This window comes from Megalopta genalis, chromosome 5 (genome assembly GCF_051020955.1).
Source record: "Megalopta genalis isolate 19385.01 chromosome 5, iyMegGena1_principal, whole genome shotgun sequence".
In the NCBI taxonomy this organism is placed as follows: Eukaryota; Metazoa; Arthropoda; class Insecta; order Hymenoptera; family Halictidae; genus Megalopta; species Megalopta genalis.
Window position 1 is genome coordinate 10,534,719 of NC_135017.1, and position 23,437 is coordinate 10,558,155.

The 23,437-nt window shown below is 48.8% G+C and overlaps 1 protein-coding gene across 13 annotated transcripts in view; it reads left to right on the forward strand.

Moving 5' to 3' along the window:
- Positions 1 to 23,437, forward strand: part of heph (polypyrimidine tract-binding protein 1 heph) — a 492,203-nt gene that overhangs the window by 270,651 nt on the left and 198,115 nt on the right. For 4 of the 13 annotated variants that reach the window (XM_076521472.1, XM_033471511.2, XM_033471502.2 and 1 more), the window contains one exon: positions 19,768 to 19,821. The exons of the other annotated variants lie outside the window; for them this stretch is intronic. In XM_076521472.1, coding sequence (XP_076377587.1) covers positions 19,768 to 19,821 — 54 coding nt within the window. The remainder of the gene's footprint in view (positions 1 to 19,767; positions 19,822 to 23,437) is intronic. 13 annotated transcript variants of the gene reach the window in all.

Below are 23,437 nucleotides of genomic sequence, written 5' to 3' on the forward strand. Positions count from 1 at the left end.
CGCGACAACGAAATCTGTTGGATCGGGTCGACGACCTTAGGGCGCGCCAGACACCGGAACGGTCCAAGTATTTCGCTGCGATTTTTCTCGAAGGTAAAAGATGCCGTCGTAGCTCCAACATAGAAAGGATACGCGACAGACTCAAACGGAGACACTTCACACGTATACAGGGTGTCAAAAAATTACGGTACTTCCGCGAAATGACGAGTTCCTGAGATCATTTGAGGTAACTTTTTCCTTATAATATTCTGATTTATTATTTTCTTATTACGTTCTTAAAATTCCTTGTAATTTCCTCATAATTTTGGGACACCCTGTACATCACGGTATCGACGACAATGAGACTGTCAGCGACAGTATACTCGAACGAAATCGATTTCGAACGCACCGATGAGAAAACTCGACAAGCATCGCTCAACTTCACATGCAAACCTCTTCCCCCGTATCGTCCATTTCTGTTTTCAAACCGAAGGACGATGCGAGAGAAATTACTGTACTCCGCTAAATTCGGCACACGAGTTTACAATATTCGATTAGGCAGCAGTGTCACATCACTGGTGAAATTTCATTGATCGAGGCGCCGCGTTTGTATGAAAAATTGTTGCAGCGTGATTGCGTTTAAGCGTAGGGAACGACAGCAGCTTGGTAAGGGACCGCGAAAACGGGAGCAGGAGCTGGCTAGCGGCGTCTCGGCGGAGTCCATTACTGGCCGTTAAACGCAACAAGGATCGTTCGCCGGGTCCGTTCAGATTACCTTATGTCGTTCCAGTTAATTCGAGGCGCGGAAGCGTGGGCGGCGGGTGGGGCACGGGGTGGGGGGGCGGTCGAGTTCAGTCGGTGATCCGGGGCTCCTTCTTATGCAAACCGCGAAAGGCATGCAGAAAGCGGCAGGGCTAAGAGGGTCTGCTGGATATTAAACGTTAATTATACAACGAAATTTACTTAGAAATATGACGAGAGAAACGGAGAGCCCGGTGAGAAGGGTCGACAGGAACGGACGGCGGAAAGGGAAGCGGGGAAAGTGGCCTGGCCAGGCAACGGCGAGGGGCCCGCGGGAAAGAGGGAAAGAACGAATGCTGGGAACTACCCCGGAAACTAACTCGACAGTTTAAGGAGAAGCGGGCTTCGCCTGCAACCCTGGTAAACTTTGCCTCTTGATTGGACATTTATGGCAGCGAGTCGTGAACGCCGATTACAGACGTTAATTAGCATTTATCGTTCGGCCGTTGTTGACTGCACCGCGGACACATCCCGGCCCGCGGAATTCCCTTGCTTTCGCGTCGAAAAATGGCACGGTTCAATCTCGATTATACACGGTGTCGCGTGAACTAGTGGCGCAATCGGGCAGAGACTGATTCTACGTTGAAGGATAAGTCGAAGAAAGAGAATAAGATTTTTTCACTTGAGGCTTCGTTTTCGAGAAAATTGAGTTGCAAGATGCGACAAGTTGGCACGGCCTGTGTTGCAGTGCGACGAGAAGTAGAATTGGTATGTCATGACCAGGCGCGTCACTTGACTCCTGTTCAATAGTATCATTTTTTTAACCTACTTTTTTCCGAAAGCGGAGCCTTGGATCGAACAAATTTGTTCTATATTTTCGATTCATTTTTTTACGTAGAACCAGCGTGTATCCGATCGTACCACCAGTTACATGACATTCTTTAGGGGCATTGCACTGGCTGCATTGTTTGAAGAATTACGGAACTTTTTTGCTTCTGCGTTTAAAAAATACCCCAAAGGATTTTTCCTTAAATAAATATGATCTATTTATTATCAATCGCGATTATAGTTATATATTTTATTTATTTATTTTGTTTATTACGCGTGAGATTATATCAAGGTTATAATATAAATAATATATATTATATAAACATATAAATAAATAACTATATCTTATATAATATAAATAATATATAATATATAAAATAATCTACTCCACAAACGTCTTCGAGACTTAAAACCGACGCGGTTGAATCTTGTTTATCGGAACAGTCGGTTCGTATAGCAGAAGCTCTGCCGCAGTCCCATTTCCGAGTTCGGATACGAGAGACCTCCCCGATCGAATAACAGAGACAGTGGATTCATAGTTTGAAGAATTCCGACGCGACTCGTGTTGCGACTATTCCCATGGCGCGATAAGGAAACGCGCGGGGCGTGTTCACGGATGCGATCCGCGTCCGTCGTGAAATGGGAAATATATATTTCCTGGACGACGTGACGACATCTGCCGCGTTCGTTGTCCGTTCGCCATCCCCCGACACGGATCACCAGCCCCTGCCTCATTTTTTTCACTTTCCATTTATCCCGGCTTCTCTGCGTCCCGCGTGCCTCGGGGATTCAGCAAATCCCGAGATTCGGTGATGTATGTCGGGCCCGGCCGCTCCCGCAGCGCCCCCATCATCGCTGTATCCTCTGTTTGTTTTCGTTTATTGGATCCTTCGACCATTTTCATTCTCCTCTCGAAACCACGCCGCGCCAGCCGCCGCGGATTACCGCGGCATTCGCCTAGTCAATCTTCCCGGACAACTAATTTTTAACCCCGACGTTCCGGAGAAACGAGCCCCTTTTAGCACCGAACACCCGTGCGCTAATAACAAGAAGGGTTTCGATAGCTTCTTTTTTTGCCTTGAAAGATATCGTTTTCTGCGAAATCGTCGATAACTAATTTCTAACTGGAAATCACTGCAGAGTCCCTCTTTTCTTCGTAAAAAGCTCTTCTTAAAAAACGGTTCTTCTGAAGTTACTGGCATTTAGATAGTAAATAAAGTGTGGAATTAATATCTATCTTCACCGACAGCTAATTTTTAATTCTAAAATTACTGTGGAACACGTCCCTTCTTCAAAAGCAACCACACATTTCCTGCGAATTCACCAATACTTGAATAGATGATTCAGCCTGAAGTAGATAGCAATCTTCGACACGAATTAATTCCTAGAGAGTTCCAGGATTACCGAACAATGCGAATTAAAGGATTTTGGTCCACTAATTTCGATTTACATGCCACCTGGGAGGAAGCTAAAGATTCCGAACACGCTCTCCAGCATCCGATCTGTTTCGTTCTCTGCCGAACGGGAGCATGTTCCATCCATGTTCCACCATCGACGTATTTCCGGGCTGGAATTCCCAGCGGGCAGCGGGTTCGCCGTTCATCTCCGACACAGATGGAGAGGAGCCAGGGGCGGCGGGCAGGACCGTGAGGAGGGGGGCTCCTATTATTTTTCAATTGGCCGGCCGAGCGTGCAGGGGGATCCGGTATTCCGGATGTAATTGGAGTTGGCTTTGCCGCGATAACGCACCGATGAAATAAGGCGGGAGAAGCGCGCCGTGGAATGGAGATAAAGGACGCCGATCGGCCGGAATCGTGAGACCTGGCTGACTCGTGTCGGGACAGAGAAACAAGCCGAGAGGGATCCCGGGGATAACCGTGGCCGCCGCAATCTGGGGCCGCGGATGAATTTCCCCGCGATTAGTCCGGCTGATCCTATCAATTTATGGGGGAGGATAAATATCCCCCGGCCATTTATTAAAAGCATACACCGATTTCTCAACGCGCGATACAAAGACGTTCGTTTCCCGGCGGCGGTTCATGCGTGCAAAACTCCCCCCGAAGTCGGAGCGACACGTAACGGATGAGGATTGATCCCGGCCTTGCGAGCCGCTGCCGATTCTAATAGGTTTACTGTCAATCCCGTGATCCGCGCTGTTCGTTCACGTTGCCAGCGACGTTCCGGCAGCCCCGATCTCATCATCCCCACTCGAAAACCACCGGGTTTTGGATGCCGACAAGCGTTTCTTCAGAGGAAGAGGGCGAGTGTTCAAACCGGCGAGCGCTAATTCTGTGGCAGAGTGCCGAATCCTTGAAAAGAATTTTTGAGCGACGTTTTATGATCAGACAAGTGGAATAGGGACGACCACTGGTCAGACGAGTGAAAGAGGAATTGACGTTAGATCAGACAGTAGATGAGGGACTGTCTATAATCAAAGTGGTATAAGGATGATTTAGGGTCAGACGAGTAGATTAGGAACGGTCATGTGGTCAGACAAGTGGAATAGGTATTGCCTGTGGTCAGACAAAATGAAGTAGGGACGACCTGGAACAAGACAGTAGTTGATGTACCGTCTCTAATCAGACAAAGTGGTGGACGACTTGGAACCAGACAAGTGGTGTATGGACTCACTATGGTCAGACAAGTAGATGATGTATCGTCTGTAGTCAGACAAAGTATTATAAGAACGAGCAAGATCCAGACAAGTAGATTAAGAACAGGCGTGTGATCAGACAAGTGACGAAGGTACTGCCTGTGGTCAGACAAATTGGAGTAGAGACGACTTATAATCAGACACATTGAATATGAACTGTCTATGGTCAGACAAAGTGAAATAGGTACGACCTGCGCTCAGACAAGTAGAATAGGTGCGACCTATGGTCAGACACACGGCGTGAAGTTCTTCAATTTCGCCAAGTAGATGAACAGTGTCATATCTTCATCCAGATTTGAGTTTCTAGCGATGGTACCGGTCCACGAAGACCCAGGCTCCGGAAACTGTGCGTATCCAACGGTTTCGAGCGAGGGGTACAGACCGCTGGAAGTTTGAAAAAGCGGTACCACGGAAAGATTCGCAGGGCGTCGCGCCAATTATGACGCGGCCCGACCGCAAATCGCATTATTCAACGTCCGCGGGTGCACATGGTCACACGTGTCTCCATCAATCAACACACGCATTGGCACTTAGCTGTTGTGCGCCGGCGGAGGCTCAGACAATGGGGCGTCGTATCTGGGCCGTATCGTTAACGAGGGAGTCGCGTCGACAACCGAGTGAAATAGAGACACGCTGCCTTTAGGAGTCAATACCGGCAGAACGGAGATAAAGGGGAAGAATGAACAGCCGAACGCCGCGGCGGGCGATGGGGGAGTCACGGGAACGGGGAAAAGGAAGGAGGACGAGGACCGGAGGAAGAGAAAAAGGAAGATAGTAGGACGAAGCGGCAGGAAATCGACTTCTCTCTTCGCTTCTCTGTTTGTGTGTGTTCGATATATACACGATGCCCTGCGAATCGCGGGCGTGCGTATCGCGGAATGTAGATGGTCGGGTTCGAACAACGGTTTAATTAAACTCAAGGAAACTCGGTCGTCTGTTTTATTCGGTACACGGCACTCTTTCGCCCCGGTTCTCTTGTTTGTCGAAGAAACCGACTTTCTGGAGCCGCCGGCACAGCCTACAATTACTGCTATCCCTTGCAGTTCAGAAGTGTCCTTTCTGTCGAACACGATGATCGTCCGAAGGCGACTCCAAAATTATTTGAATTTTTTTGCGTTGTTCGGTAGGCGTGGTTTCGGCGCTCTCGCTCGGCGGGCGTGACTTCGGCGCTCTTGCCGAGTGTAGGCGTGGCTTCGGAGCTCTCGGAGCAGCCAGTGTCTACATGTCACGTTAATGCACACCAAAAAATCCTGGTAACTAATTCTTTTTTAATATTGCCGTCCCAGCAAGACAGATGTTCATTTTACACCTAGAACGAACTTATGTTCTTAATGCATCATACTCTGTTTCTTGTTGCACCGTAGTCGATTCAACCTCGCAGTCTCTCGTGCCCATGATTTTCTGCAGCCACCTGAAGTGTCGACGTTAACGTCTGGCTGTTGTATTGAGATGGATCGCGTATCGCCGTCGCTCTGAAACGTGGTCATTAAAACAGACGGGGTGGGAACGCCTGACTTGCCCCCTCCACCTTTACCCATGATTCCTCGCAACCAGCCGTGTTTCACACGGCCACGAGCCGTGCCCATTATGCTCCGCTATTACCCCTCTCTTCTGCTTAGCTTGAGACAATTCCTATAACGAGCTTTTACCCAGTTTCGATTAGAACAAGCTTGCGCCGAGGCGGGTCTCTTCTGCCAACCGCGCGCTGTCTGGCGTTCCTTTCTCCCATTGTCGCGATTATGTGAAATGCTGTCGGAAAAATGAACGGACGATCATCGGTGTTCGCGATTGTTAAAACAAATTCGTAGAATTCCGTGAACGCGGCTCTCCTCGGAATAGTGATTTCCCGTTATTTACATATTTACACGGCACGGAAATTATTATAAAATTTCATGGCTTTCGGGTTCTGCCGTTGGGAAAACTTGTTTTTCCGGCGGCGTTCTCGTATCCGACGCGTAATCGAAGCTTATTTCCAGCGGGGGTGAATCGAAATGATATTCGCCGGGCAGGGGCGGGGCGGAGCGGAGCGGTGGGCGGGGGGGATTATGCGTTTCACGATAACGTCATTAATCATTCTGTTTCGAATGTTCAGTGTGTAAATAGAGGATCATTTTGAAGCACACACGGTTCCCGTGCGGATTATCTACCGAAAAGCTACGGCCACGGACTGTAAGCGTGTATGAAATGTTCGGGCTATTAGCCGACTGTACAACATTTGAAAATTGTTGAAATTTTGCGTCAACGGTGCTACATATCTTCCAAATACGTTCGCCGATCTTTTGTTCGGCAAATAATTTGTCCTCGCGCTCTGTAATTTCCTCGTCAGCCCCGCCCCCAGCCTCTCCGCCGACGTGACCGCTGTCAGAAAGTGGGCGGAGCTTGACAGGTGGGAGTGGCTAGCCACTGAACGATCGTAGATCCCCGAGTCTACACTTCGGTATAGTTGTCGCGTCATTCTTTTTTTCTTGCAGAAATACAAAGCTCGCGTCACCCAGAAAAGTTTCTTTGCATCGTTTCAACAAATATTTCACGAGTCTAAAGCGATCGTAATATTCAAAAATTGATGCGTGCATGCGAATTTCCCGCAGTAACGTTTATTACCGCGTGTTCAGGATTTTTGAATAAATATCCTGCTATATCCGGCGATATAGGGTATGGTTCGAGCACGCATTGTGTAATGCATTGACGTTGTCGCGGCCGATCATGCGTCGACTCCGATTCCCTTTAATCCAGGTGGCCGGGACGGTTCGAGCGTCGAGGTTTCCACTTGAGACTTTGATCTTCCTCCTTCCGCATGAAATTCCAAGCCGATAGAACTCGGTGCAGCCGGCGTCGATGTTCAACGGAATATTGATGGATGTAAATTAATCGGCAGTCGGGCAAAGATATTACGCGAATATGAAACAAAGCGTTTCAAACTAATTAAAGCGATAATGTCCGGCTATTATTGATCAAATCGTTAATTGTATTCGGAGGAAGTCGCTCCTATTCTAGCCGTTCTTGTGTGCCTTTCAATCGATATATTATCGGATAATGAACGGCTCATTATTGTTGACTCGTCAATTTCACGGGGATCGATCGATAATGCGACAACGTCTGTTGCAAGTTTTTCGAAAAATTCAATTTGCGAATGAAATTACAATCGAGTCGTTGGATGCGAAAAACAATAAAAACGGAACTTGGTTTCGGTTTCGAAGCGAAAATGGTGATGAACGTGTCTGACCAACGACGGGCACTTACTACTTGCAGCGTCTTCAGCCTTATCAGCCCATTTATCCGAAGTATCCTCATTATTCTAATTCCTTTTTACGATCGACGAGCGTTCATCGAAGTTCCCTTAGATTACCTTCGGCGTCGATCGCATGCTCCGCGTGATTGAACGATCACAGTCGCCCGGAGGAGTCACGGAAGCCAGAAGCGTGTCAGGATTGATACTTTCGGCGCGAGAAGTGCCAGGATATCAAGCCGATATGAACCCACCGAATTCGACTTCCCCTTCCTCTTTAAATTTCTTTCCTTTCTCGCCTCTCTACTTCTCCATTGGCCAGGGAAGAAGGTAATTCCCATTTCTTAAGATACTTCTATTTCCACCTCGAGAGCTATGCCCCGTCTCTCTTCTTCCTGTGCAGGTTGGATGTAACTCGAAATACAAGCCGAAAGTTGAAGACCGATGCTTGAACAGTGCTTGAGCGTTGCTCTTTTATAATTATTATTAAAAATGCCAATATCAGTGATTACCGCGGATCCGTATGCAAAATAAAAATTGTCTATAATAATTGGAAACTGCAGGAGTATAACAGACATTTATTTTGTTTTATTATTTATTTTTATTATTTATTTTAGTTTCAATTATTTTAGTGAGTTCCATAATCCATAAATATTCTTGAAACGTTTTTACTGTTTTGAATTTGACCACCTCATTGTTCTCATAAATGCATAAAATCCGCAGTGTAGTGATTACCGTAAGCAGAACTAGCCCGGAATAGTCAGCCATGATGGAAATCCCGCCCGACCATTGACGGCTCACTCCACTTTCAACAGGAATACCGATCAATTGAAACTCGATTTTCCGTGGAGCGATTAGGACCGCGGGGAAACTTTATTCGTCAGGTTTTATGCATTTTCCGAAGTAGAATCGTTCGTTCTTCCGTCGTAACCAAAATCGCGCTCCATCCAGCACTTTCTCGGCGTTTTCCGGCAGCCCAATATCGCCCTCCGGTTTTTTTTTCCCAGGGCTCCCTCGATCGGAACACCGGCAACTTGTCCCTTTTACGACGTGATATACTCGCGGAAACGGTCGTCCGACAGAGTTGCGCCGTAAACCCGCGAAAGGCTTCGAGCCCAACGAAGCTATTCCACCGGCAACTTAGCCGGAACGCTCGAACCTACAACTCCCATACCCGAACGCCGGGGCCGTCGTTGCGCCACCAGTGCCTCGTTTCCTCGCGGATGAGTAATAAAATCCTTGGAGATGCCAATCGAGGCCGCTCGAACGGGAAAAGAATTGATTTCGCGTCGCAGGACACCTTTATCGTTCGGCGATCCTGCTTACGTTGTTCTCTCCGGCTGGTCAACTGTCATCAGTCGCTGCCGTTCCGGCTCTGGAATTTTTATGCCTCCGTTGAATCACGATCCTGATCGTGCTCCACAAATGATCGTCACAAAATAATTCGTTCGCTACCGAAGCAAATACGAGATTAAATCGGACGGCAGAAGTACGATTTGACATTCATTTATGTATTTATACAGTTCTGGATACACTGTGGCAAAATTGGTTGGCTAAATCGTTTTAAAATGTACACATTTTTGCCAGTAGAATCAGTGTTTTTAGTAGTATAGGACAACCTATGACCGCACAAGGAGATTAGGTATATCTTGTGGGCAGACAAGTAGAATATGTATACCTTGCAGTCAGACAAGTAGAAGTGGTATAGCCTCTGGCCAGACCAGTGAAATAAGTACAACCTATGAGCAGCCAAGTGGACAACGTATAGTCGGACAAGTGGATTGTGACCTGTGATCAGACAAATAACGACGAAGTGTTCAGAGCTGTCAGAAAAATTAATCTTGGCTCTATCTTGTCCTGCATCTAATTTGTCCGATCACAACACACACCTATTCTACTTGTCTGATAACAGCTCCTCCCGATTCCACTTGTCCGGCCACACGTCGTCCCTATTCTACTTACAGCCACAAATTTAGCCAATACAGTGTTAGAAGAAAATGTTTCTCAGTGATTGTTCAGGCTCGTAGAAAAGTTAATGGATATAAATTGGAGCGATACGGGTTTCGAATAAAATTAGCTGTGCTCACGTAGCCTCGTAGAACGTCCGTCACCGGGATCAGGCCAATGGTCGGAATTATAGCGGGTTGCCCGTTCCTTCGGCCGTGTTTTAGTGCCATTATCGCGGCGGGATTTCACCCTAGCGCGCGCGGCAGCAGCGGAACGAAACCGGTGGGGGAGGGGGCGTAACAAAAGAACGGAAAGGCGCGTGTCGTTTTTCTCGGCCGCATTTTTGCATGCCCCTCTTGGTCCGCGCAGACGTCCATCGCGCGCGCGTTCACTTAATACCCGAGCACGCGCCACCCCTTTACATGAAATCTAACCCTTTTTACCGGGCAACCGTTGCCCATGCATGTTACCGTGTTCCCGTTTTGTCGGCTATTTTTCCTTCAGCTTTTTCCCAACCGGGAAACCGTGACCCTCCCCTCTGCCCCGCCGAAGACGCTCCTAGGTCGGCCATGGTCCGGCTGGTTGCACGGTTCTTGGTGTATTTTCGCGGTTTTCCTACCGTCGAGAATTCTATTATTCGAGCGATTCCTTTTTGCCCGGGCTCTCTTTATCGATCTCGTTTTTCAAGCCTTTGTTTACGTTCCTTCGTGCGCCAGGACGTTGTTTTTCCGTTCGCTGTTTGCTAAAAGTATGCGCGGAATGCGATACCCCCCCTCGTCCTCCCCGTTTGTTCAGAAAGCAAAGGATCGTTTTTCGAAATAAAATTTTTCATAGAATCCTCCGTTGCCCCAGGAACTGTTTCTCCGAGCAAAGAATTTCGGAAAATCGTTGCCGCCGTTGTCCGCGCTCAATCCTGAGGAGGAGCTGGTTTTTCTGCCAGACAGATTTTGCCCCAGGGAAACGGCCGGGGCAATTGCTGACTTGAATTTTGAGGAAGCGTTTGAGGTAGCACTTTTTGCCGGCCCCGTCTTCGCTTATTTTCATTTTTTCAATTACCGGTCTCCGCACCCGCGGAGGACCGGAAACAGCTCAGTCAGCCTTTGCTTTAATTTCGTTGTATCTCGTTCTCCCATCGACCACTGCTATCTCGCATTAATAGCCGCTACGTGTTCCTGAATATACGCCGGATTATCCGCAAGGTTTTCCGCCGGTTTAGATAACGCTGATAAACAGCGGGATTTGGATGAATCAAAACGTCACGGCCGGAGGTGTCGCGACAACGACAACGCTCTCCCACACGGTAATCCGTTATGTCGCCAAGTTTTTCGCGTGCGCGTGCAAGAGAGAGAGAGAGAGAGAGAGAGAGAAAGAGAATTGTTAATTTAACTAGTAAGTGATTTATCGAACCCGTCGCCGGGGGACGTATTCGAAAATAGAGGTTCGTTCGCCGACAATCGAGTTGCCGTGGAAGAAAAATAAAATCGAGTTAGGAGAAAGTTTTAATGGAAAGCAGTCGCGGGGCGGAATAATCGTCGTGATTCTGTTTTTCAATTTGCTTCGAATATCGTCCAAAACAGACGACCCCGGTCTACCGGATTCATGTTTATTTAATTAGGAGATGCGAACAATAACGATCCGATGCCGGGACACTTGGCCCTACCCCACGGTGAAATCAATTTCACAGCCATTACGAAAATCCAGTCGGTCCGCGGCGGCCCGGGAATTCATTCGAGAAATTTCGACATCGCGAAAAATTGACAGGTTCTCATGAATATTTCAGAGCCACGCTCGTTACTCCTTTCTTGGAACTTCGACTCGGCCGCGCCGCCATCGTTACGGCGAGAAGTACTTTCGAACCTGTTCGAAGAAAGTCAAGAAATTGAGACGAATTAGGGATTCTTGGTTGCCACGGTGTCTTGGACGACGTCGCAAAAACGCGACAGCTGTTCTCGCAAATCGTTGTCGATATATACAGTGTTATCTTGGGCTCATTCTGCATCAGTTGGATTTCGAATAAGTTTGCACCGATTGCAGCGTAGATAGGTGGACCCATCCCCCCTTTTTTGGTCCCACATACTTCTATACAATTAAAAAATTTACCTATCGATAAATTCATTCGAATACCTCTCTCTTTTTGAATCTTCGTACCAGCAACTTTCTCAGACTCCTCCCCATTCTCTTGCCACGCCCACTCTCTGAAACTTCTCACTTGCTTACACCGCCCACATCCTTTCCTCGACAGTTTTCCAGAACTGTTCAGAGTTCCACAGAACTCCAGACAGTACTCCAGAATAATGGTCCCACCTTTGAGGCCCCATCGGCCGCAGACTGCCCCCTCCTGGGTCCCAGTACCGCCCACTCTGTTAGTCTCCGCCCAGTCTAGTCTTTCCCCGCCCACTCTGATCCTAGTTAGGCCCACCCAGACCTGTACAGTCGCAAGACTGATGGTTCTGCGACTCGGACAGTGCCTGGTTAGGTTCCGGGTGACGTCGGCGAAGCCAATTTCGCGACAATCTTATCGGATCCCGTGGAACAGGCCATCAGGAGTCATCACAGTTCGGGCCGGGCTGTTGAAGCCAGCGATCCCATCATTACCGGGGCACAATGCATGATAATCCGATCTCCGCGGAGGAAACGCGATATTCCCCGTTCCCGGGGAACAAATCCCCGTCGATAAGATTGAAAAACGGATTACTCGAAGGTCATTGGAGCAGCCCCGTACGGCAGAGGAGGCGAACGCGCCCCGTAGCCTGACTTTGAAAAGGATCGACAGCCGTCGCGTCAGTGTACCGCGAGCGGAGCCCATTCAAGTGGCATACCTTTTGTGATTTTCTCATTACGGGAGTGGAGGCTCGGTTCTGGAAGTCCGACTGGCACTCTCGCCCTCTCTTGCCTCCCTTGCCCCCTGCCAGCGTCCCGGCAGCCGGCGTGTTCCGCCCATGCCGGTTGCAGGCTGCAGGAACTCCTTTTCAGCTCCGTCGATGCTCCTCTTATTTCTTCCTTCCACGTCAGCTTTACCCACCCCTTTTACACGTGAGCCCCGTAATACCGTGTAGATTAGTTGGCCGACACCGGCGTACCTACGTACAAGGAATTACGCCTTTCAGCGGAGGATATGACGTATTTCCTCGGCAGTATCCGACCCGCTGACTCGTGATCACCGGCTGCGCATCGGGAAATTATATTTCCTCGCGCCACGGCCAATCGCCTTACGTCGCGCAACCGACCTACCTTCACCTGTTCCGCCATCATCCGTTGCTTCTTTTCGCCTGCCGGTGCAGAGGCTCGCCCGACGACCTACTCGCGAGCGCTGGCAGCCTCCTAGAATCGACGGATACGATGGATCCCTGTAACAGACCGCCGGGGATTCATCGGCATCCTCGCCGCCCCCGGATTCCTGCTATCCCTACGAACCGGTTAATTGCCCCCGCGGATCACCTCGCTCGAGATTCCGCGCATTCGAAACTCTCGCGAAGCATGAGTTATGATGATTGTGTTATAGCGCTAATGTCTATTCGCCGCCGCTATAGAATCCGGGGATGACTAATGGCAAGGTGTGCCAGGATTCATTAGATTCCTAATTAAGCAAACCCGCGGCGCTAACGATGATTTATTTTTCCGCGGAGCTGATGCACTTCGTCATTCCCCTTGTCGGCTGTGTTTTCTTAGTCTCATTTGGATTACCTCATCAGCGCGAACGAGGCGAAGCCAGACCTCTGCTTTGGGTACCCTAAGTATCTCCAGCCTTAGGCTAGCAGCCCTAGCCACTAGGACACCGTTTGGACCAGGTGTCCTAGTTTAGCCACTCCGCGTACCCTAAATCTACATTCGGCTTCCGCCACCGTTCGCTCAGGGGCCTCCGGAAGTGCCGCAGCCTTCCGTGGCACTGTTCTGAATCCCCATAGCTGATGAGCACAGATCTTTTGCCGCTTCGCGACATAATCGGTTTGCGGTGCGAGTTGAACAGTCCGCCGCGGCGTCCAGCGGGAATCGTCAAAGACGTCTGACCGAGCCCGGCGCTGCCAATTTACTTGGCCCCGCGAGTCGTTAGGTGGCCTTGTTGCCGGAACCAAGGGTGTTCATCTCCATTGTTAGTCGGGCAAAGTAGACGGCCGCGGAGAGGAAGAAACGTCGGCGGCCTTTGTGGAAGCGGAATGGGGGCCAGGGGCCGCCTTCTCTCTTCTTCGGATGCTTCCGCGGTTGTTTACAAACCTGTCCGTCAACCGGCACCAATTAGTATTGTAACGGCCGCTGTTTCGACGACGCCCGGCGTAGAGAAACAATGAAAGACAGCGAGGGTGGACCGTCTACCTGGCGTGCCAACGTGGGAGACTGCTTGCGTGCTCGGGACGCTGATAGATGAGACCCGGGGTGCATGATTTGCGATTTTTCCTTTTCCCCGGGTGACAGGCGGATAGCTCCGACGTTATCTAGTTTTCAAGACCCCTATAAGAAAAGTGGATTCCTCGGAGTACTCCCGGCTCTCGGTATTTTCTGTTGCGACCACTATTCTTTGCGGTTCGCTGTACCGGGGTACACGTAAAGGCGGTAGAAAATGGCCCATTAACACCAGGTCTGACTGCATTTAGAGGTGGAAGTAGAATAGTGACGGCATATGGTCGGACAAGTGGTTTAGAACGGCCTGTGTACGGACAAGTAGACAAGTAAAAACGTGAAAAGACTTGTCAGACAAGTGCTATCAAAACATCCTGTAGTCGGGTAAGTGGAGTAGAGACAACCTGTAGTCAGACAAGTGGTATAATGACAGTCTGTAGTCAGACAAGTGGTATATGGACAGTCTGTTGGCAGACAAGTAGAACAGGGACGATTTGGAGTCAGCCAAGTGAAAATTCGAAGACTGCCTGTGATCGAACAAGTAGTATAGGTACAGTTTATGGTCTGATCAGTGGAACAGAAGGCAGTCTATGCCTAGACTCGTTCTACTTGTCCGACCATATGCGTTTCGAATCACTTATCCGATCGTATATCTTACAATTCTACTTGCCTGACTACATATCATCCCTATTCCACTTGCTCATTATTTTTCTGTATTTTTAGAAGACTTTCACGTGTACTCTAACCACGAAATCTGTCTCTAAACCGCGGATTTTACGTATCTACGAGCAAAATGCGCAATTTCGAACAGTAGTACCATTATAAAAATGCATCGGCTTGGAGCTACCAAATGTGATACGAGTAACAATGGTTTCCTAAGAGCCTTCTATTTCTAACAACCGACGCGGACAATTTTTATTCCGCGCAGAAATTCTCGGTCCATTTATTGCAATCGTTTTGCGTCTAAGTCCACGGCATTCTCTGCCGTTTCCTTGGAAACGCTGCACCGCCTAAATAGGAGCTGCATTACATTTCTTGCGCCCGGTTTTAGGGAGTGTGTATCGATGCAGAACGCCCGCGCGCAAACTGTTACGGATACACGGCGGCGCACACTTAAGGCGGCGTCACACTAATGCACGTACACTTAAGTTGGCCGCCAGTAACTACGGCTGCTTACAGAAGCTTCCGACACTTTCTGCCGAGCCGCCCCTGAGCCCCCGACCCCGGGGCCGCCGCCTCTCTCACTGCATCATTATCATCCATTTGCTAATACAACAAGATAAATTGCCCTTCCTTGTTGCACCGTTATCCTACCTGGCAAGTTTTCTGGCCGTGGTTCGGAAGCAGCCGCACCCCCTCCCTCCCCCCGCGCAGCAGCAGCCGGCGCGATGAAACACGGTTTTCTTTGGCCCCATCGGACCCTTTTTGTTTTCGTTTTCTTTATGCCGTAAACGGCCGCCGGCTTAAGTGCGTTACCCACCGGAAAGTTACGGGTTACGGATAATTTTCCGGCACCTCATCGCACCGTTCGAACGCGACGAGGAAATTACTTTCCCTCGTTAAAATCTTCCCCCGAATTCGGGGATAATTATTATCGCCGCGTCCTCGTCCCGCGCGCTACGATATGCACGCGCGTTGCGACCGCCGGTTACATGCAAACCGGCAGGCATGTTTATCGCGAATGTGTGGAAAGGGCGTGGTTCGCTTCCATCCTGTTATTAAATGTTTAGATTAATTTGCACTGCGCGGCGTGCAGCATATCGGTATATAAAGACCGCGCAAATATTTTGCCCGATTTCGAATTGTAATACGGTGTTTGTTGTTTAATTTAACCGACCGCTCGATGATGTTTCCTTTTTTTTTGCCCGGGGGTGTTTTGAATATTGTTCTGTCGACGGCCGTCTCGCGTCACACTTTGTTATCGAATTTAATCCGGTCTACTTAAGAATTCATCGGGTCGATATTACGCAACCGCGCGATTTCGCCCCGACGGTAATTGTTTCCGTGGCGTGGACAACGAGTATGCAAATTTCGCAGCTCGGCAACTGCATAATGCAGAGACGCCCGGCACGCTTCCATTCTTGTTAATCATTAATAGTTTCTTATCCCCCCGATGAACCGCCGATGGTACGCCGCCGCGGCCAACGAGAAGTCGGTACGTTTGCGTTTGTGACAAAATTATAAATGGTCTTTATCGATCGAAGCCCCAGTTAACCCCGCCGGTTTACGGCCAAAGCGAATCGACTTGACGCGCGAGCGTGACTATCCTTCCGTTCGAGAAGGAAACACACTCGGAATTCAATTCGAATGTCGTTCCATTTCTCTCGCTAATTTCACATTTACCCCGTGTTAGCCACGCTTTGGAAAAATCGATTTTGTTAAATTGATTCGAAAGCAACGCGATGCATCCACGCCTCATGAATAATAAACGCTAAAGGACGAGTCGATTCTGTCGTGCGGTCGGCGTTGAACCTGCTATCTGCCAATGATTCGCAGAGAAGGACGCTTGGCGATCGACATACTCGCGTGACCGCGATAATAAACTCCTGTTTCGCCGCGTTCAGGAGCCCGGCAAAATCAGCTGATCGACGGAGGTCAGTTGCGAGTTTCATTCTCAATTTTTTCCTCACTGTGAGACTCGGCAGGAACTTGTATCTGCACTGAAAAATAATTTTAGCAGCTTTAGATATTATTAGTACCATTTTCCTTGTCTGACTATGTACCTTACATTCTACTTGTCTGAATGCGTACCATACATTCTACTTGTCTGACTGCGTACCGTACATTCTACTTGTCTCACAACGTACCATGCATTCTACTTTTCTGACTAAGTATCATACATTCTACTCGTCCGACTATATACCATACACTTTGTTTGTCTGACTACATACCGTACATTCTACTTTGTCCGACTACGTACCCTCGTAATCTACTTGCCTAATTACATACCCTCGTAATCTACTTGCCTGACTACGTACCATCCTCATCTACTTGCCTTACTACGTACCATCCTCGCCCACTTGTCTGACTACGTACCATCCTCAACCACTTGTCTGACTACGTGCCATTCTCATCCACTTGGCCGACTACGTACAATCCTCGTCTACTTGCTGCATGTGCCATCTCTATTTTTACTTGTGTACGTTCACATATCGTCCCTGCTCCATTTTCCCAACCACGCGTTCTATTATTCACACTTCTGATTCATCTCTCGAAGGTTCCCGCGTGTAACAACCTTCCCGGGAGATCTGTCGCAATAATTTCGTGTCCGCCGCTAATGAGAGAAGGACTTAATGACTGGAAAATTCGTGTGGTCAGGTTTCCTCGTGTCACCAACTAGCGCGGCTCACGGAACATCGTTATCAATCATTCGTAGCCGTCACTCGGCACGCAATTGATAACAGTTGTTCCGCTCTCATGGAACACGAACTGTTTACGGCGACTTGAATATGCATGCGTTCGCCGCTGAAGCGTCGTTGCCGGCTTCGTTTTCATTTTTCTTTCCTGTTCGCGAAACGATGGCGTAACGATGGTACAGCCCGCGATGGAAGTTTCAACGGTTCCGATTCGTAGCGGCGGTTCGGCTCGCGTCCAGAACGAAAATACCACGTGGCACGTGTGTCTTCCAGCCTTAAGCATGGTATGCGCCGGTAAACAACGGTCTATCGATTCTTCGTTGGCAAAAAAGAAGCATAGAGACGGCGCGGGCTTCGATTTACGATTTCGCCGGGATGAAAAGAGAATGGAAGGGTCGGGCCGGTGAAAATCGAGGAAAGAAAACGCGGCTATGTTTGATAGCGGATCCGAGCAATTTCCGTTTTAGCTTGCTTTAGTGTTTCTGTTTGCGACAGAGGTCCACCGTGTAATCAGCGAAAAATATACCGGCGATGCGGATCGATGTCTCGTTCCAACGACGCTTTTTCCGCGCTGCGCAGATTTTCGCGCGAGCGCAAGAAACGCGGTAATTCGCGGGCGGAAGGTATTAACGTCGATTCCGCGGAAAAACGGCGGTCGAGAGGCTCGTTCGATGGCCGACGATACGGTTTAAACGGCGTGTCCCCGTGGTAATCCTCTGGCCCGTTCGAAAGCGAGCCCGCGGAAACTGAGCTCGACACGCCACGTCCAATTTATGCGTGCGTTTTGAAGAGCTGTCACGCGCGACCTGCTTTCTACGAAAATTTGCTTATTAACGTCGTCCCGCGGCCGGGAATAATGTTAATATTTCAGCCGGGGCTGCGAGCGCATTACCGATGACACGATTCCGCGCTATTACTTTTATGATCGCGGTTTTCATGCCTGCTCCGACGATTTAGGCCAGCGCCGCGTGAATTAAAGCCACGGTACACGTGGAACGGTACAGGCCGTTTCTAAAGCGCTGGTGACTCCAGGGTGATGCAAGTTTTAAAGGACACACCGCGCCGCGGTGACGGAAGACGCGGGCGGATACGGCCGGGAAGAATACAGGGCGGAATTACTAAACATGAATTCTATCGATGTAAACGTGTAACAACCGGCGCGCACGGTAACCACGTTGAAGCTGGCTGGCAGCGGCGTTGTTTGCGCTGCCGGAAGGCATTTTGAAACGACTAAAGGGACACGCTGCCCCGGGGACACGAAATCGCACGTACATACAATGTCGGATACGCCATTATGGACATGCGTTTACCTTCCAATTAATTCGTTCCTTGCCCCGTGTTCAAACGAACTTGTCCCGGGGGAAACCGCCAAGAATACCTCGTAAACGCTTCGACTCCGTTTTCCGGGGTATTCTCTTCGCCCCGTCCCGCGTTGCTCAGAAAGTTCGGATTCACCGTTCCGGGGAATATTTTTGGTGTGCTCGGTTTCGAAACGTCGATAATTTTTCACGTGCCTCGGAACCGTCCGCTTTGCAATCACGGAACGCGAAAATTCTCGCTTATGAGTAGCTGCCGCCGCGTACCCATAGCCAGCCGGAAATTAATCCAAGGGAACGCATTTACATCGACGGAACGCTTATTCTGAAACTGAATGCCGCCCGCGGCGACAGTCAATAAATTTCACAAATGTATTCTCGGTCTATTTTAGCGCCTCGATTGCAGAAAAAGAGGACGCGCCAACAGTGACTGCTGGCGGCGCATTCTCCATTTGGATATCGCTGCGTATAGTACTGTTACACGAGTGTATAAGCTGCTGTTTCGGTTATGTTAAGCTAAGCCGTTTCAGTTTTTTAGTATCGTTCAATTTTCGAGTCCTCCACTTGTTCTCGCCATCATTTCTTCGATCCGAATCTACAAATATACTAATTATTTTCTGTACACCACTCCCACTTTTGGGGGCCCACTCTACTAGGCTCCGCCCTATTCTCTTGCTCCGCCTACTCCTTGTCGCGTCTCAGATTATGTTCTTACAGCTGATGCTATAGATTTGTTAATGTAATTACAGATGATAGTAGTCGCATTTTCACAAATTCATTGATTAAATATTACCCAAACATTGGACCCTAGCGCCGCCTACTTTTCTAGACTCCGCCTACTTCTAGTCGCGTCTCAGATTACGTTCTTAAGCTGGCGCTATAAATTCGTCAATGTAACTGCAGAAAACAATAGTTGCATCTTCATAAGTTCATTGGTTAAATATTACTCAAACATTGGACCCTAGTCTAGTCCCGCCTTCTTTGTCAGTCTCCTCCCCATTCGAATGCTCCTCCCACTTTCATTCTGTCCAGTTCTGGACATAGCATTGTGAACAATCTTATAACTATAACTAGCCATAACTCTCTAGCTTATAGAGAGCACAGCGAATTTATTGGCTATACGCTTCCCCCTCCCTAGTTCCAAGCACCGCCTATTCTGACCAACTCCGCCTCGATGACGCTGTCTCCTTACTTTTCTTGCCTTTTCTTTCATTTCTCACCAATGCGACCTTAACCTTCTCGCCGAGCAAACCTAAGCTGTAAAGATTAATCGAAGAAAGCGACCTTGTAACGAGACGGCCCAGCACATTGTGCCGTCACCTTTGCTCGCCGAGTTCGTTAGGGTTCACCATGAACCTTCTAACGCGCCTCTTTCTCTGGTTTCAGGTGAGTGTCCCGGAATTCCAGTACGCTCGAGGGACGGCCGCGTCCCTGACGATGGTAAGCCATAAAGCAATGTACTCCCGTTTCACCCGCGGCGTGCACGAGGCCGAGTACACCCACACCACGGCCGGCTCTGATTTCGCTGGTGGTTGCGTCACGCGCAGAGCCATCCCCCCCGTTTCTCGCCGACTCGGATGAACGCCGGGGGTGGGGTAGGCTTCGGCTAATACCCCGAGACATCCTTCTTAATTAACGTCGCGATATATACCGTTCTTTCGCGCGATTAACCGACTTGCAACGCGGCCGCGTTAGGATCCCGGCGCTGCGCCCGCCGTTGCCCGAGACACATCCGCCGGGAGCAGAGGAGCCTCGGCTCAAGTGGGTCATTATAATTGGCAGCAGCACGTGCCGTTGTTGTTCGGTGAATACTTTCTATGCGCGCCGAGTTTTCTCCGCGTGGCGGAAAGCGACTCGAAATTTTTCTTTCTCGTCGGACACCGTATCCCGAGGATGCACGTCGTCTTTGATGAATGGCTCGGCTACCGAGCTGCACACCCCGTGCCGTTTAGGAGGCTTTGATAAATAGTCCGACGGGTTTCTATGCAGCGTATACCAGGCAGATGTTGACCGTACGCAATTTTTGCGGATGCGAGGCCGGGTCTCCGGCTGGGAATCGACAGTCGCCGAATAAGCTGCTAAATATTTATCGCGTTTTTAATACGCCGAGAGCAGCCTAGGGTCGTCGCGTACTCGCAATCACGTTCCTTCCACCCTCGTTAAAGTAAGGCGTGTCCCCCGAGAATTAGATACGAACCTATTTGTTTATCATCAGGGCGGTCACGAAGGGGGTTACAGCGCGGGGGTACGTAACGAGTGAAGAATCGTTCCGACGCTGTGCCGTGAATATTGAACCTCGTTCAATCTTTCGGCAGTCCCTTTCCCAATTAGCACGCGTAAAATTCATCTCGCGAGACCAGAAGCCGCTACCAGTGCGTCAGATATTTTCTCGTCGATTTTCGTGGCTGCCGGAGGCTTGTTTTTGTTTTCCGTATGAACGAGGATAGGTCTCATCAACCGGAGTAAACCTCCGGCTATCGTCGAATTTAAACATGTTCCCGACGCGGCCGATCGCTGTACAAGTCAGCCATTACCACTTACACGTATTTTCTCCCCCCTCCTTCGCCTCATTATCGGCGTTCTCCTTTTTCGTGTTCCCGGCCCCGCCGCGCGATACATAAACGAGCCTTCTTTACGGCGTAATAAAAGGGGCGGCCCAAGATTACACGGTTTAGATTGAATTTCGGTCGGTTCATTAGCATTTACTTCGGCGAATATTGTTTTCGTTCAGTATCAACGGCGAGCGTATTCCGGAGGGGCCACGCCCGAGGATCAACTGTCATTTCCATGATAATTCCTGCGCCAAAGTGCCGGACGAATTTTACTGGAAGATCTGACTCGAGGGACTGGAAGTATGAGCGACCTAAGTCTACGAGGTCCTAGCTTCTGGAGTCCTGATTAGCAAGGATATAAATGTTCGAGGTCGTAGCTTAAAAATTCCCAAGACTCGGTTCTCTGATTGTTCGAGATCCTACCTTAGAAGGCTCTAAGATTCGGATCTCTAACTTTATGAGGTCCTAATTTCTGGAGTTCTGTTTAGCAAGGATATAAATGTTCTAGATCGTAGCTTAAAAATTCCCAAGACTCGGTTTTCTAATTGTTCGAGATCCTACCTTAGAAGGCTCTAAGATTCGGACCTTTAACTTTATGAGATCCTAATTTCTGGAGTTCTGATTAGCAAGGATATAAATGTTCGAGACCGTAGCTTAAAAATTCCCAAGACTCGGTTCTCTGACTGCTCGAGGTCCTATCTTGGAAGTCCCTAAGATTCGGACCTCTAAGTCTATGAGGTCCTAATTTCTGGAATCCTGATTAACAAGGCTCTAAATCTTCGAGATCGTAGCTTAAAAATTCCTAGGATTCGGTTCTCTGACTTCTCAAGGTCCTATCTTGTAAATCTCTAAGATTCGGATCGCTAACTTTATGAGATCCTAATTTCTAGAGTCCTGATTAGCAAGGCTCTAAATGGTCGAGGTCGTAGCTTAAAAATTCCCAAGCCTCGGTTCTCTGACTTCTCACGGTCCTATCTTGGAAGTCCCTAAAATTCGGACCTTTAACTCTATGAGGTCCTAATTTCTGGAGTCTCAATCAACTAATCCTTACTTCCCTGGTCATAATAATTTGTGGCCTCAGCTTTCAAGTCTGCCAGTTTCAGTCCCTAAATGATTGGAAGCCCTAATTAGCGAGCCTATAGGTCCCAGGACCTTAACCATTGGAGATCATATCTCGAATGTCCCTGAGTCCCCGATCCTCATCTATTTTAGGTCCCAAATTACAGGTTTCTAAGTTTGAAACAGCGAACTGTTCGAGGCCCTATCTCGAAAGTCCCGAAGTTCAAGACACCTTATTCTACGAGGTCCGAACCGTTGCTGCATTTGAAATGTTGGCAACTCTCGTTCGCCTTGGGACCGAGCCGCGTCTGCTAGAATATAAGGGGATTGCCACATCACTCTAGGCGAAGGAGGAGAATAAACATTGACGGCTCCAAAATTTCAATTTTCGCGTCGCTTCAGCGAAATTTCTTTCGCCCCCGTGGAATGGGAGGGGGGGGGGCGAGGGTAGACCGCGATCAACTTCGCGGAAATTACTACGGACTTTCTATCGAGCGAACAGAGGAGGAAAATTTCGATGGGCTTTCTTGCACGGCGAGAAAATTCCCGGGGAAAGCGTCTCGACGCACGCTTTGATGTTCCGGGCCGCGCGCTGGCGCACCGGCCTCGGCGCGAACACGAGCTTTCGCCTTTGAAAGCCTCCGCCGTGAACGAAAGAAAGGCAGATGGGCGAGCGAAAGAAGCTCACGGGAAACATTCGCTCAGAGGGAGAGTAAATCGCGCCTCCAAAACGAGGGGAATTTTCGTGTCGAGTGTCGTTCCGTTCGGCGAAATGGGACGCGTGCCAATCGTTTGTTCCGCGATAAATATCGTGTTTGCGATAAGGACGCCGGATCACCGTGGAATACGGGCCCCTCTCTCATCGATCAACTCACTGTTCATCCCGAATTTGAAAAATGATTGCCTCCTTTCTATACCGATATTACTTATTCATCCTACGTAGTCCATCAAACACGGTTTTATATTTTTATCTGTAACTTCCAGGAAAATCATCGTTATTCCTCTGACAAATTTTCAGACCGTTCATCAATAGCTTTACAACAACCGTGCCGAGTCTGACATTATTAGGCTAGATCATTTTCAGTTAAAAAATTCCCAAACGTCGCCTTCGACTCGAAGCCTGAAGCTAGAGAATCTGCTTAACCACTTTATCTACGTAGTTAATCACTGTCTTAATTGTGCTAAAAATATTTATTACTAACGGAAAATATTTGACTGCATTCTTTAACAATCACTTAACAATCGTGCAAAGTTTAGAAATTTTACACGCAATATTGTTCGTTTAAAAAATTCCCAAAGAACGCTCAGAGTGTCTTTATTCTAACAAATTCTGTTGCTGCTGTAACTTCGTTGAAAATTATTGCTATTAACTAGACAAATTTTGAAGCATTCTTCGACAGTTACCTAAATAGATCTGCCAAATTTGAAATCATTACATGACATAC